Here is a 13,341-nt window from a genome sequence, read left to right as displayed (position 1 = left end):
GCTTCAAATTGGCAGTAAAACCACATTTGGGTGTCCTTTGCACTCCCACCGTGGCTCCTCCTGGGACAAAGGTTTCCACAACCCTGTGCCGAGGGAAATGGGAGTTTTGTTCCATCTGGAGCTGTCCCTGGCTGTCCAATCTCACAGTTCCTGTGGGAGTTCACTTCAGGCACCGCTGTGGCGGCTACGGCTGCGTCTCACCCTCAGCTGGAGAAGGATCCAGGTGTGCCAGGGCCAAGCTGGTTCTTCAGCCACTGGAGACAGCTGGATCTGCAGGGGTGGACTCAGCCCTTCCCATTTCAGATCCTCTGGCACAAATAGCCCTCGGGAATGCTGCTCTTTCCGTGCTGCTGAGGTTAAACACACAGTTTTTAGCAGCTGATGGAGGCAGGGGCAGCTTGGATCGTCGCATCCTTGTTCCCAACCTCTTCCAAACGGAAAGGCTGGGGAGGCCCCTCCAAAAATCATCTCCCACCTCTTCCCCTTCTCCCACAGGTGATTGCAGTCCCATGCTGGGACCAGCAGATCCCAGCAGCAGGCAGAGTGTGCTGTGGGCTGGCACGGAGACCGCAGCCTCCGGATGCAGGCTGTTCCTGGTCCGTGGCGGAAGCTGCGTTGCCAGCCGAAGGAACTGGGCTGGAAACCCTCAGTCCCTCTGTGTTTGAGTGCTGGGGCTAAGAAACAGCATGTCTTGGCTTTAAGGGGATGTAGCAGGAATGTTCTGTCCTTCCCAAATAGGAAGAAACGCTTGGAAGTAACGGGAGATTCAGGGCTCAACAATACGGAGGGCAGAGGCTGCTGTGGAGTCAGAGGAAAAGCAAAGGGCTTAAGTTCTGTGAGTCTGATCCCAAAAAAAGCCCTTGGGAATGTAGTTCTGGTCCAAGCGAGGTACTACACAAAATTAGGGTGGTTTCACAGCGTTTTGAGGGGGACATACATTCAGGAAGGGAAAACCCAACTAGTATAGGGAAGTGTTTGGTTTGAAAAGTTTCTAACGCAAAATAGGCAGGTTTTGTTGGAATAATTTATTCAGACCGAGGTAAAAAAAAAAAAAAAAAAAGGGATTATTTTAATGTTTTCTTCAGGAGGATTTAAATCAAAAGCTTTTTGTCACTCCAAGTGGAAGCAGGAATGCCCAGCTCTTGGGGATGAAGTCACAGGTCTCCACGGGGCTTCATGTGCCAGGAGGTGTGATCCTTGTCACCCTTCCTGGCGCTAAATAGCACTGAAACAGGAAAAGAGCAGGAATCTCTCAACAAAACAGGTTTGGGCTTTTTTTTTTTTTTCTCTTTTTTTCCTTTTTGTTCCTTTAAGTACTGACGGATGCTGGAAATCTATCTGCCGGGACACAACAGATCCGGGCGGAATTTGAGATGCTTTGCCCAAAGCTGAAGATCCACGTGGGTCAGACAAGAAGCAGGCCTGGGCTCCGGCCACCCCTGTGGCGTCTGTCCTCCCCCGTGCCGGGAGGGAGGCTGGAGAGCCGGAGCAGAGGGCATGTGCTGGGAATCGGGAGTGAATTCCAGCGCTGATCCCTGCCCGCTGGCCACAAAGCCGCAGCCTGTGCTGCTCCTGCCCTGCTTTCCAAGAATGCCGGCAGGGCTCCGCGGCAGCAGGACAACTGGCTCCGCAGCCCTGACATTTCCCATCGTAAGGAAGCGTTGTTTTCTTGCCAGCTGCAAGGTTTGCTCGGGAATAGCTGGCGGGAGTGATCCGGGAGGTGCCCTTGCTGCTCTGTGGGCTCCCCGTGGCGTCCCTCGTTTTGGGCAGGAACGCCAAGCGGATCCCTGGCCCTGCTTCTCCCTGGATCCCAGGTGTGTGTCCCCCGAGACCCCTCCCTGCCCTCCCCTCTCCGGGAGAGGTTGAATCCCTAATTTCTGTGTGCCAGGCACTGAACCCAGCCCTGACCTCCTCCTCCTCTGCCCTTTCAAGGGTGGCCTACGGCACCGGAATTCCTCTGTGGCTCCAGGTTTTCCCCTCCCCCTTAGCTCCAGCTGCTTTTAGGAGCCGCTTTGGTGCGAGGTTTCCGTCATTTCGAAGGCTGGTGCCATTCCAAACCCTTCCAATGCTCCGGATGTTGCAGCTTGGAGGGGCTTGGGCTCGTGTTTCGCCTAAAATCCTTCTTGTGATGGAAGGTGAAACAGCCCCACCCTGCTCATCCCACAGGATCGCCTTTTGCAGAGTTTCTGGAGGTTTAAGCTAACTTCCATGGTGGGATTTGTCTTCCTTCCCTCAGCGCAGCGCGCTGTGTTCTAAAATCAGCTTCCCAAGCAAAGCCATTCCTGCGGCGGGAAGCTTCCCGCCGTCAGGAGCTGTTTGTGGAGCCTGATGGAGCCTGACAGACGGGGTTTGTGGCGGTGTCCTCCTTCCCAACAGCCGGCTCCTGCGGGAAAACAAAGTGCAGGACACCCTCTTTGGAACCCACGGGGCAGCAGAGGGATTTAGCAGCTCCGTCGGGACGTTTGGATTGCGCTCCCTGCCAGCCCATGTGCTGCCGGCGTTTATCCAGCGGCAAAGCAGCTCGGAAAGCTCTCGGGACACGTTGTTCAGGCCCCGGGGCGGGAGGGGAATGCTGTTAACTTGCCCCTTCCCTGTGTTTTTTATCCCTCACAGCTTTGGGAAGGAGGCTTTGAGCTCTGACGTGGAGCCAGATTTGTTTTCACAGCGTGATCCGGCCGCGTGTCGGAATCTGCTTCAGCATCAGAGAGGAACAGGACATCAGGAAACCGTGTTGGTTGGATTTCTCTTGCACTAGAGGTTTTATTATCTCCTGTGACCTAAAAAACAGCTTTTTATTAAAAAAAGAAAGGGAACGTGTTCCCAGAGGATTCGTGTTGATGCAAATCCCACACGGAGAAGTCCGGCCGTGCCTGGACATGGGGCCTTTCATCTGTTTTCCCTCTTCCTATTTATAGCCAGTGGAGAAGCAGCTGGGATTTGTGTCCCTGTGCCTTGTCCTGGATGCGAATGCAGAGGTTTCAGGGTTGCAGGATTGGTGTCAGAAGGAACAGGGTGAATCAAGGAAGGCGACCGGCTGAAGGCTGGGAGGACTCTTGGGCGTGCTGGGTTTGCTGCAACCACCAAAAAATATATTCATGGACAGGGCAGCGTGGCTTTGGTTATATCCTTGGAGAGCAGTCCCTGATGGAGCTGCACATGGGAACGTCTGTGCAGTAATTAATGAGTGGCAATTAAATGCAGTGAGTGAGCTGGAGAAGGGTTTGAGCCCCTCAAATGGAGGCTCGGGAGAGGAGCTAAACCTAGGGGAGCCAAAGTTTGAGATACCTCCATCATTTTTGAACTGGGGTTGGCTCCTCCACGGATCTGTTGGCATTCCCATGCCTTTGGATCATCTCATGGAGAGAAAAGGGTCTGGTGTTATTTTATCTTCCTTTCCTAAGTAAAAACAAAAAACACCATTGCCCAGTTTCAAAGGCTTCTAAGTTCAGTTTCTGGGCAGCTCTCAAAACAGCTGATGATCCAGTAGGGAAGTGGTTTGGACCATGGAACAGGATCCCCCCCCACACCATCTGAGGGGATTTGGCTCTTTGCTTTAGGCCAGCTTTTCATTTCAGCTGATTTTCTGTTTGCAGGGCTGTGATTCATGGGAGCCCCTGGCTCCGTTCCCAGAGCAGACTCCGTGTCTTGAAGGACCGGCAAGTATGGAATAGCCTGACCACAAATATTTCACCAGGACACAATATCTCCTGCACCTTTCCCACCTGGCTCTGCTGAGGAATGCTGGAGGTGGATGATCCAGCGATCACCGGAGATAAAGTCCTGTTTCCACTGTCATCCAGCCAAATATTCCCGGGCAAACGTGGGCCGTGGCGCTGAGTGCTCCTGTGGGAACACGCATGTGGCTTCCACCACGCCAAGGAGAGCTGTGTGTGAGGAGCAGGAGTTTCTCCCAGCTGTGCTGTCAGGGACACAAACTCCCCAGCTCCGGGACTCACACTGACCCTTTCCTAAAGAATCCAGGGGTACATTTTTTCTGGAGCAGCCGGTATCGGATTGGAAGGTCACAGCGGTCATGGAGGTGGTGGGAAAGGAGCTGATTTTCCCAAGGTGACATTGGAAGTCTGTGTCATGAGTGCGGCTGTGCTTCCATTTTGACTCCATCCTCCCTCCTTGTCCCTTTGTTCCCTCATCCCCAAAAATCCGTGTGCTGTTAACACACTTGGAATTAAGGCAAGTGTGACTGCCCAGCTGCCAGGGCTGTGCTGCCAAGGTGCTGCACCTGAGGCGAGCACAGCAGGAACCTGGAGCAGCAGGAATTGTTACTCTGCATTCCCCCAGCCAGTTCCTGCCTTCCAAAGTCCAAGGGTTGGTTTTCCGTGAAATTTGCCCATTTGTTGTCACACAGCTCGAGGGAAGACGCTTTCCTCTGTGGCTTCTCCTTCATTTGCCTGGAATCAGGCAGCGCATTAAAGCTGGTCTTGGAGAGGATCAGGCAAGAAGAGGGCTTGATTGCAGACATCTCATTTCCGTAGGAAATGGGGATAAAAATAGGGAAGGAATGTAACGGAGACTTCTTTTTCTTGTTGCCCCCACCCCCCCTTTCCCCCAGCTGGGAATCAGCTTTTGTCCCAAAATCTGTTTATTGCCTCGCTGTTGTTTTCTGGGGCCCAGATGTAGCCATGAGCCTGATTTTGGCTTTGGAGAAGCCGGAGCGGTGCTGTTTCCAGGGGCTGATACACAAGGAAGACACACGTGATGGCAAGATGGGTTTCTGGGAGAAGTCTGCTGGCTCTCCAGGCTTTCCATGACAATCCCTGTATTATCCTGGAGCCTGTCTCCAGCACTGATCCCGCTGGCAGCAGCTGTGATCCCGATAACCCTGTGGCTGGTTGAGTGCTGATGTCCCTGTAGGCACCAGGACGTTCCCTTTGGACACTTGATAGGGGCTATAAATACCGGGTGGGTTCGTGTTCCCTCCAGCACCGGGTGGGCTGTGCCAAGTCACCCCAGATGGTCAGGCTGAGAGATCCCTGTGCCCGAGAAATGGCTGCAGCCTTTGGAAAAGGGACTGAGTCTCTGATGTGGGCATTTGAAGGCTCCACACCCTTGGCCAGGTCCCTTCTCCCAGCTTCTTTTTTTTTGCAGCACTTGTGTCACCTGGAGTCTGCGTCCCACGGGTCAGAAGTGTTCTGGGGTCCGATGGAGAGAGTCGAGATGCCACTCAAGGTGTTTCCAGGCTTGTCCCTTCTTCCCAGGATGCCCAAGGCACATCCAGGTATTGCCCCGCGCTGTCACACGTTCCCTGCTCACCCGGGTACGCCCTGACACTGCTGCTCATCAGCCTGGCGTCGCTGCTGCTGCACCAAAAAGCACAAAATTCGGTTGCAGGCTGGCGTGGGGTCCTTGCTCTCGGATATCCGTGGGGATTTAGTGGCTGGTTTGTGCTGAGCCGGGATTCACTCCTCGCCCTGTGGCGAAGGGGGAAGGCCGGGACTCAGTCAGCTCCTCTGGCCTTTCCTAGCTTGTCTCGGGCACAAACATGGGGAAAATGATGATTCCAGGCAGCGGTTTGGGGGCAGGCAGCACTCCGGCTGTGTTACTCCGGCTGGGGAGGTGTTGCACCACCTCCCTCTTTCCTCACTCTTAGGGACTCGGGGAATCCCAGGAAGGTTTGGGATGGAAGGGCCCTCACAGCCCATCCCGTGCCACCCCCTGCCATGCACAGGGACGCGTTCCATAGCCCCGTCCAACCGTGGCTTTGCCCCTTTGTGGGGAGCAGCTTTCCCGGTCCGGGGGAAACTGAGGCACGATTCCCGAACCGCCTCCGGGACGGGATGAGGACCGCCTCCGCCGGCCAGGCAGGAGGAGGAGGAGGAGGAGGAGGGCATCAGCCGCCCCCTCCCGGGGCTGAGCCCGGCCCGGCCCCCGGGGCGGAGCCGGCGGAGCAGCGCCCGGCGGAGCGGGGAGCGGCGGATCCCGGGGCAGCCCCGGCCCGGCTCCGGGATGAGCTTCCCGCGGCCCCTGCGCCGCTCCGTGAGCCTCAGCCCGGCCCGCACCCTGCGCCTCGTCGTGCTGGGACAGAGCGCCGTGGGCAAGACAGGTAGGACCGGGCTCCCCGGTGTCCCCGCGGTGTCCCCCGCATCCCTCTGGCATCTTCCTGCATCCCTCTGCTGTGCCCTGGCACCCCTCTGGCATCGCCCTGGCTTCCCCCAGCGTCCCCGCGGTGTTCTCCCTCCCGGCCAAGGGGACCAACCTTCCCACGTCCCGTAGAAAGCCGGGACGAGGGACGTTCTCCCGGTGCCCCCTCAGCCGGTGGGATTTAAGGGCATTGAGTTTCCTTCCCCTCGAGTTTCCCACACGGAGAATTTGCACCGGGGATCGTTTCCCTTGCCCGAGGGGTCCCAGGCTGCGTGGGTGGACGTCCCTGACCGGCAGAACTTTCCTAAAAGCCAAGCTCGGGACTGGGGTTTCCCGGGCGTGAGGAGTTCGCTGCTCATTCCCAGCGCCCACAGCGGCTTTGTGGAGCCTCCTCTACAGCGCCGGGCTGTTTTTCCTTCAGGAAAACTCCCTTTCCCTGTGCCTTGCTCGGCGTTCTCCGTCTGTGCCTGCTGAGGCGGGGGTTTGGGATACGGTGCTGGGAGCACCTGAGCTCCCTCCTTCACCCCATTCCTTCCTGGGGATCATCCTTCCCTCCTTCCCGCTCCTCCATCCCCAGCTGTGTGCAACTTGGGGGCAAAGGTGTCCCCTTGTAGCACCCCGAGTGCCAGGACTGGGGTCAGAGGCAGGGAAAACTGCGGATCCACGATCTGTGCAAAGCCGGGCAGGGCACAGCTCTGCTGCCGTGCCCTTGGGGTCAGGGAATGTCCTGCCCCTCTGGAAAAGGGAAGGCACCAGAGCAGCGGCACCTGTGCCGGGCTGTCGGAGCCACTGGAATTGTGTTTCCACGTACAGCAACCGGCATTGACGAAAAACCCTAATTCCCTTGATTAAATTGAAGGAAGCAACTCCCAGCTCTCCCTGAGCGATGCTGGAGCACGGCATGGGGCTCAGCTCCGGGGTACCCCAAGCCCCGGGAGGATCCCTGGCGGCGTTTGTCCCCGATGGAGCGGATGGTTGTGCGGGGCGTGCGAAGCCTTTGGCTCGCCCCCACCCCAAACACGCGCGTGTCCCTGCCGCTGGGCATCCCACCCGGCACACAGCAGATTCCTGGCAGCTTTGGGCCCCTCCTGTGGGCAGGTGCGGGGTTTTTGTGCCTCCTCCTTCGGGTGGCATCGTGCCCGGGGTCCAGGAAAGTTCCTCCGGTTCGGTTCGGCTGTCAGCGCGCGCGCCTTGCAGCAGCAGGGTGTGTGACAGTGTGACAGTGACACAGGCCGTGCGATCGGGGCACGGGGAGGTGGCTGGTGCGGAGGAGAGCTGGAGCGTGCCAGGAGCAGGGAGCAGCCCCCGGGAACGGCAGGCATGCAGCCCCCCCCCGAGTGAGTCCCTCCCCATCTGTGTCCCCTGGGAGCTGCTCCGCACGTCCTCCCCTGCCAGGGGACATCGTGTCACCTTCTCCGGGTCCTGCTGCCCGCCAGCCCCTGCGCTGGGGATGAGGACGCCTGTCCTGCTGTCCCTGCCCAGCTGGGAAGTGACATCCCAGGTGATGGATCGAGTGTGGGAGAGGCGAGGAAGGAGCCAAGAGCAGCAGCAGCATCGCTTGAGCTCCTGTGCAGAGGACGGGGGGGCAGCTGCGTCCCCAAGGTGGGGGTGACATCTCTCCTGGCCAGGGTGTGAAGCAGGCCAGGCTGAAGGTGGGTTTCATCCCCGAGCTGCCGAGCTCCCAGCCTGGCAGGATGTGAGTGGGCCCCACTCCGGAGCATCCCTGGGATGAGCTGCTGCGCCCGTGGGATACGGAGCCAGGTCGGGAGAGTTGAGGGGTGGGAGCAACCAAAAGGCAAATCCCACAGTGGGCAGCTGCAAAAGGGAGAAATAACCCCTGATTCTCAGCCAGAGCTTGGGTTCTTTTGGAGCAGTTTGGAAACCTCCAGGATCTGGTGACCCAGACCCTCCGAGCGGGGATGGGTTTGGCTGCAGCCGTGTGGTCTGAGGACCAGGACTGTGTGAATCAGCAGCGGGGGCTGGAAATCCAGCCCAGCTGGGGCTTGTGCTATCCTCGGCTGCCGCTGCCCAGCGTAAACTTTGCCATAATCCAGAGCAGAGCTCTGCCTGCAGCACGTGGAGCGAAGATGGATCGGCGCTGTGGCCGTTCGGCAGCGGCACAAACACGTGGGTTACGCACTCGGTGCGATCCCGGGGTGCCCGGCCCGGCTCCCTGGCAGGTAAATCCCCCCTTGAGCCCGCAGCCGTCCCCCCACCCCACATTTAAAGCACGGTTAACCCTTTCAGCTCCAAGGAAAGCCCTTCCCGAGGTGACCGACGTCCGGGATGGGGAGAAAAAGCTCCTTATAAGGCTGGGTGGCCGCGGCCGCTCCGCCTGCTGCTGCTTCCCCCACTGGCAGCTCCCCTCGTGTTCCTGCGGCTCCAGCCAATTTTTAATCAATCTAATTGGCTTCTCTTCTCATCCCACACCATGTGCTCCAGCTTTGGGTGGCTGCCTGACATATGACACACAATCAGGTGCTTCCTAGAGACCGAGCCTGCCTCGTCCGTCTCCCCACCAATAATTCCTTCATCTCTTTGAAGGTGTCCGTAGGTGCCTCCTGCGGGATCCCTGGTTATCTCCTCAGAGCGGTTTGGCTAAATTACCTGCTTTTTTCTTCAAATCCCTTCCCTGCTGGGCAGGTTTAAAACCCAGAGACAGACAGGGAGGGTGAGAGGCTGGTGAAGCCCCCAAAGAGGAGCCAAGCAGGTGTGGGAGATGCAGGAGAATTTCCTGCATCCCTCTTTCCCTCTCCGTGGTTATTTAAGCCTGGCCCATGTGGGGTGCCACGTTCCTGGGATAAACACACAGATCCTGATCGGCTTGGTGTGGGTCTGAGAGGGCAGGACACCAGCAACATCTGCTGCTGGGCAGCTGGGACAAACCGATCCTGGGCTGCAAGGGAAAGGGAGCTCCGAGGGTTGCTCCAGCTTGGCGTTGGCTTTTCATTTCCCCTCTTCTTTCTGGAGGGGTTTTCATCACATCTTGGTTCTGGTGAGGTTTATCCTCCTGTCACACTCCTGGTCTGTATTCCCTTCCTCCTCTCCCTCCTCCATGCTCCTGCCTAGCTCTTTTGGGGTTTCCCCCCGCCCTGTTTTTTTCCACTGTTCCAGTAATTTCACTTTCCACTCCTGTTGCCTTTCCAAGCCAGCTCTCAGCCTCTCCATTACCTTTCAGTCCCATCCCCATTATCATCATTAACACCTTGAAGGGCTCAAGCACCACTTCCACCCTCCACTCCTGCACTCTCCTCACCCTCCCAGCCACGGCTTTGTCCAGAAATTCCCTCTCCAGGCATCAGCACTGCATTTCCAAAGCAGCCTCCTGGAAAAGATGCTTTTTTCATCTTTTTTGGGGGGCCCAAAGGCCCCAGGGAGGGTTTTGCCAGCAATTTGGGCTTTGCCTCGCTGGGCTCTGGTGCAGGGAGACGTGTAATCAGATGAGGGGGTTTAATTGCCTGAGCTGTGGCTGCTCCTGCTGCTCCTTTGCCCTCGCAAGGAGGAAAAATGAGTCCAGAGGACTGACAGCTCCAACAGGATTCGTTGTGTTCTCTTCCAGCGCTGACCGTGCGATTCATTACCAGGAGATTCATTGGAGACTATGACCCCACCCTAGGTAGGAAAACTTCTTTTCCTTGGTGCTGTCACCGTGGCAGAGCCAACCCTGCTCCCAAATTCGTCGTATTCCCTCTTCCTCCTCAGCCAGCCAGGCAGCCCGTGGAGATCCTGACACCTCCCTGGGTCCTGCGTGCCTTTTTCCCTTTCTGTCGTTATTTAGGCAAAATCTATTGGGATGAGCCATTGGAAGTGTTGCAGGCTCAGTCCTGGGATCATGGAATCATTTAGAATCATAGGGATCACACAGAATCAGTTAGGTTGGCAAAGACCTCTGGGAGTCCAACCATCAAACCAACAGTTCCTCAAATTCCTTCCCGATCTGCTAGGAGGTGGCTTTTAAGGGACAGGATGCTTCTAAGCCCCTGGAGCCTGTGCTCTCCTGAATTCTAGGATTTTGGGAATTTTTTTTTTTTTTTGCATTTGGGTTACTTTTTGAGCACTGAAGGCATGTCCCTGCTGGAATGTCCCAGAAGTGTTCCCTCCTCCCACTCTCCTGTGGAGTCCCTCTCCCTCCCTTGTTGCTCCCACCCTTTGGTCACTGCTGCCCTCTCGGCCACCCGGGCTGCGGCCGCTCCCTGGGGGTTCTCTCACGCACCTTCCCCGTGTATCCTGCCCAGAAATGATCTACAGGCACGTGGCTGTCATCGATGGGGAGATGGTGCACTTCGAGATCCTTGACACGGCCGGACAGGTGAGCTCAGCCGGGAATACACCATCGGAGCGGAGCGGCCTGCCAGGCAAGGCAGCCCCTGCTCTTCCACCGCCCTAATTCCTGGTGTCTGGGACATCGTGGTGGTTACCTCAGGGAAAAGGGCGTTTTGGTGAATTTATGTCCAACTTCGGTTACAGCGTGCCTTCGGGTGAGTATTCCCCCATTCCCGTGCAGGGCGTAGCTCTGCCTCCCGTGCCAGCGGAGCATCCTGGCAGCTCAAGGGAGCGCTGATTCCCTGCCATATCCACACCAGGGCAGGGCTGATGGCCGTCCCCACCCGCCACGCTGCCTGCCGGTGTTAGCACCGCCTTCCCCCAACCCTTCAGGGAGATGAAACTCGGGAGGTTTCCCGGGGCTGCTTCCCGCCGTGCTGGCATTCCGGCGGTGCTAACAGGAGCCCGTGTGCCCCGGCAGGAGGAGGACTCCCTGCAGATCGAGGAGAAGATCAAGTGGGGCGACGGCTTCGCCGTGGTGTACTCGGTGACCGACCGCTGCAGCTTCGACGAGGTGATGCGGCTCTGCTTCCTCATCAACCACCTGCACGCCAGCCCCAAGCGCAGCGGCGCCGCCGAGCAGCCGCCCGTCGTCATCGTGGGCAACAAGAAGGACCTGCAGTTCGACAGGATGGTGTCCACCGAGGACGGCGAGAACCTCTCCAAAGCCCTCAAGATTCCCTTCTACGAGATCTCCACCCGGGACAGCTACGAGGAGCCGGTGGCGGTGTTCGGCAGCCTCTACCAGGAGCTGCTCAGGCAGGGGCACTTCTCCCCGGGCTCCTTCAAGAGGAGGACAGTGTCCAAGCTCATGGAGAAGATCCCCAAGATGCAAGCCAGCTCCACCCTGAACTCCACAGGCCGCAGCCTCAGCTTTAACTCCTTCAGGGACTACATTCCCGAGTGAGCGGCCGCGCTCCAGCCCGGGATGGGGGTGGCTGCTGGGGCTGTGCCGGCTCTCTGGAGGGGAAGGTCAGGAGAGGAGAGGGTGGCACTGGGGTACAGGAGCCTGTGGGTTCTTCCTACAAGGGGCTTTGTGCCGGCAGGGAAGGTTTTCTTCATCTGTCTGATCCCTCTGTTGCCTCCTCCCTCTCCGGCATGGCTGCGGTGGAGCCGAGGTGGCCCTGGTGACTCCAGCGGTGTTGGGACAGCCCTTGGAGGGAGGCTCAGCCGTGTTTTGGTGGGGCTCAGACCCAGGATAGACATGTCTGGGGGGGCTTTTCCCCTCCCCTGAGCTGGCTGGGTGCGTCTGTACCCCAAATCCAGCACCCACCATGCTGGCTGACCCCGAGGCTGGCACCAGCCATTCCCTGGGAATGGAGCCTGCTTCCTCAGCGTGGCTGGTGAGTAAAACCCCCTGGCTCCTCAAACCCTTCCGGCCCATCCTGGCTGCGCTCAGTAGCACGGACGCAGCGGAGCCGATTCCAGAAGCTGTTTGCAGGTACCCCTCTGTCTGCTCATCCACTGCCCTGTTCCCAGAGGGAAAATCACCGTGGGCTGAGGACTTGTGCTTAGCACAGGGATGGGGCAGGAAAGGCGTGGGGAGGAGCCAGGCTCGTGGCTCACCTTCCTTCCCTCCCTCTGGGTGTTGGGGGCTGTGTGGCTGTGCTGGGACCCTGCGGTGTGACCCCCCTGTCCCCCCGTCTTGTGACCGACCCCATTGTCTGCTGCCGTGTCCTGTGACAATAAAAGCCGAGTTCCCAACCGCCTGTGGCACTCCCGGGATAGGTTATTTCAGGGAGCTTAAGGAAAGGAGTGCACGGTGTGGGATCACACTTAAATTAGGGCTGGCCATCCCCCTTATCCTCCTCCCGAGCCCTGGCACCATGCGCCCTCCTGGCTCCCTCCGCCCCTGAAAGGTTTCCCCGGAGGATCACAGCCCGGGAAGCCACTTATCCCACCTCCCCAGCCTGGCACCCTTTTCTTTCCTACAGCTCCCAGAGGTGTTTCCTGGCGCTGCTTGTGTCTGTCCCAGGGTTTTCCCTTCAAGGAAGGGGATTCATCATATCCCATTTCTCTTCGTACACCCACATTTTCCTGGGAAAATGAGGAGGGAAAATGGGAGGGAAAATGAGCCCCATCAAAGAGCAGGGCTGGGAAAGCAATTTGGGGCTGCTCCTTCTCAGCGCCTTCATTACAGACCTGCTTTGATTGAATTAAATTTAATTTAGTGAGTTAAAATTCGCTCAGGGCTCTGTGTGTGGGCAGAGCCCAAACGGGGCTAAAATGCCTCAGTGGGCTGTTTGTTTTTGGAGGGGTTTATGGCATTCCCAAGGGAGCTGAACTCTGGGAGCTGGGCTGGGGGGGTTTGTGGTCCGGCAGCTGGGGTGGGCGTTGCTGCCCAGGCTGGAGAAGAGCCAGTTTGGGAAGTGCTGGGATGGGGAGAGAAGAGCTCAGGAGGGACTGAACTCCGCTGGCACACCGAACACACACTTGAGCCAGTCAAATAAAGGATTTGGGCGCTCTCATTGCACGTTGCTCAGTTCCCAAATGCCCCCAAGGCTTGTCCGAGGGGATGGATTTAGCTGCTGGCTGGAGCCGGGCATGGCGGAATCCCGCAATATTCAGCAGGGATCATCCCAAGTGATGGATGAGACAGGAGCGGCTCATGGAGCAGGAAGCCAGGCCAGCGCTGGAACAGCATCCCCAGTGCTCCTGGCAATGGAGGCGCACTCGGCACGGCAGGGATTGCTGTCCTGGAGTAACCCTGGCCCTTTTTTATATCCCAAGGAATCCAGAAGGCTCCGTGTGGTCGCTGCCGCAGCCCCTCACAAGGGCTCCTGGCCCTGCCTGCTATAATTAGCACCAAACCTCATTAGGAGAGGCAGAGGCAGCTCTTCAGGACTGGTAATTGCTAATTAGTGGAAGCCTCTAATGGCTCTCCAGGGGCGGTTTCCTCTCCCTTATAAAGGAAGGTCT

General features: G+C 57.9%; 1 protein-coding gene across 2 annotated transcripts; it reads left to right on the top strand.

Annotated features, from left to right (window-relative positions):
• The first annotated feature begins 5,001 nt into the window (after positions 1-5,001).
• LOC120753923 (ras-related and estrogen-regulated growth inhibitor-like) lies at positions 5,002-12,325 on the top strand. 2 transcript variants are annotated; one of them, XM_058421176.1, is made up of 4 exons: positions 5,002-5,236; positions 9,659-9,715; positions 10,335-10,408; positions 10,844-12,325. In XM_058421176.1, exons 1-4 carry the CDS (start codon positions 5,005-5,007, stop codon positions 11,327-11,329), a joined length of 849 nt encoding a protein of 282 aa, XP_058277159.1. In that variant the 5' UTR covers positions 5,002-5,004; the 3' UTR covers positions 11,330-12,325. The 2 variants fall into 2 exon arrangements, with proteins under 2 accessions (XP_058277159.1, XP_039922709.1); XM_040066775.1 differs by lacking the exon at positions 5,002-5,236 and adding an exon at positions 5,954-6,061.
• Positions 12,326-13,341: the final 1,016 nt, after the last annotated feature.

The sequence above is a fragment of the Hirundo rustica genome, chromosome 6 (assembly GCF_015227805.2).
Source record: "Hirundo rustica isolate bHirRus1 chromosome 6, bHirRus1.pri.v3, whole genome shotgun sequence".
Classification (NCBI taxonomy): Eukaryota; Metazoa; Chordata; class Aves; order Passeriformes; family Hirundinidae; genus Hirundo; species Hirundo rustica.
The sequence above is the reverse complement of the archived record's forward strand: the minus strand, read 5'-3'. Positions and strand labels throughout refer to the sequence as shown.

What these genes read in the sequence shown, in the direction of transcription:
- LOC120753923 (XM_058421176.1), top strand. Translation starts at nt 5,005, where the DNA reads ATGGCTGCAGCCTTTGGAAAAGGGACTGAGTCTCTGATGTGGGCATTT. An exon ending in GATGCCCAAGGCACATCCAG is followed by an intron (nt 5,237 to 9,658) that starts GTATTGCCCCGC and finishes GTTCTCTTCCAG; the next exon opens with CGCTGACCGTGCGATTCATT. An exon ending in AGACTATGACCCCACCCTAG is followed by an intron (nt 9,716 to 10,334) that starts GTAGGAAAACTT and finishes TATCCTGCCCAG; the next exon opens with AAATGATCTACAGGCACGTG.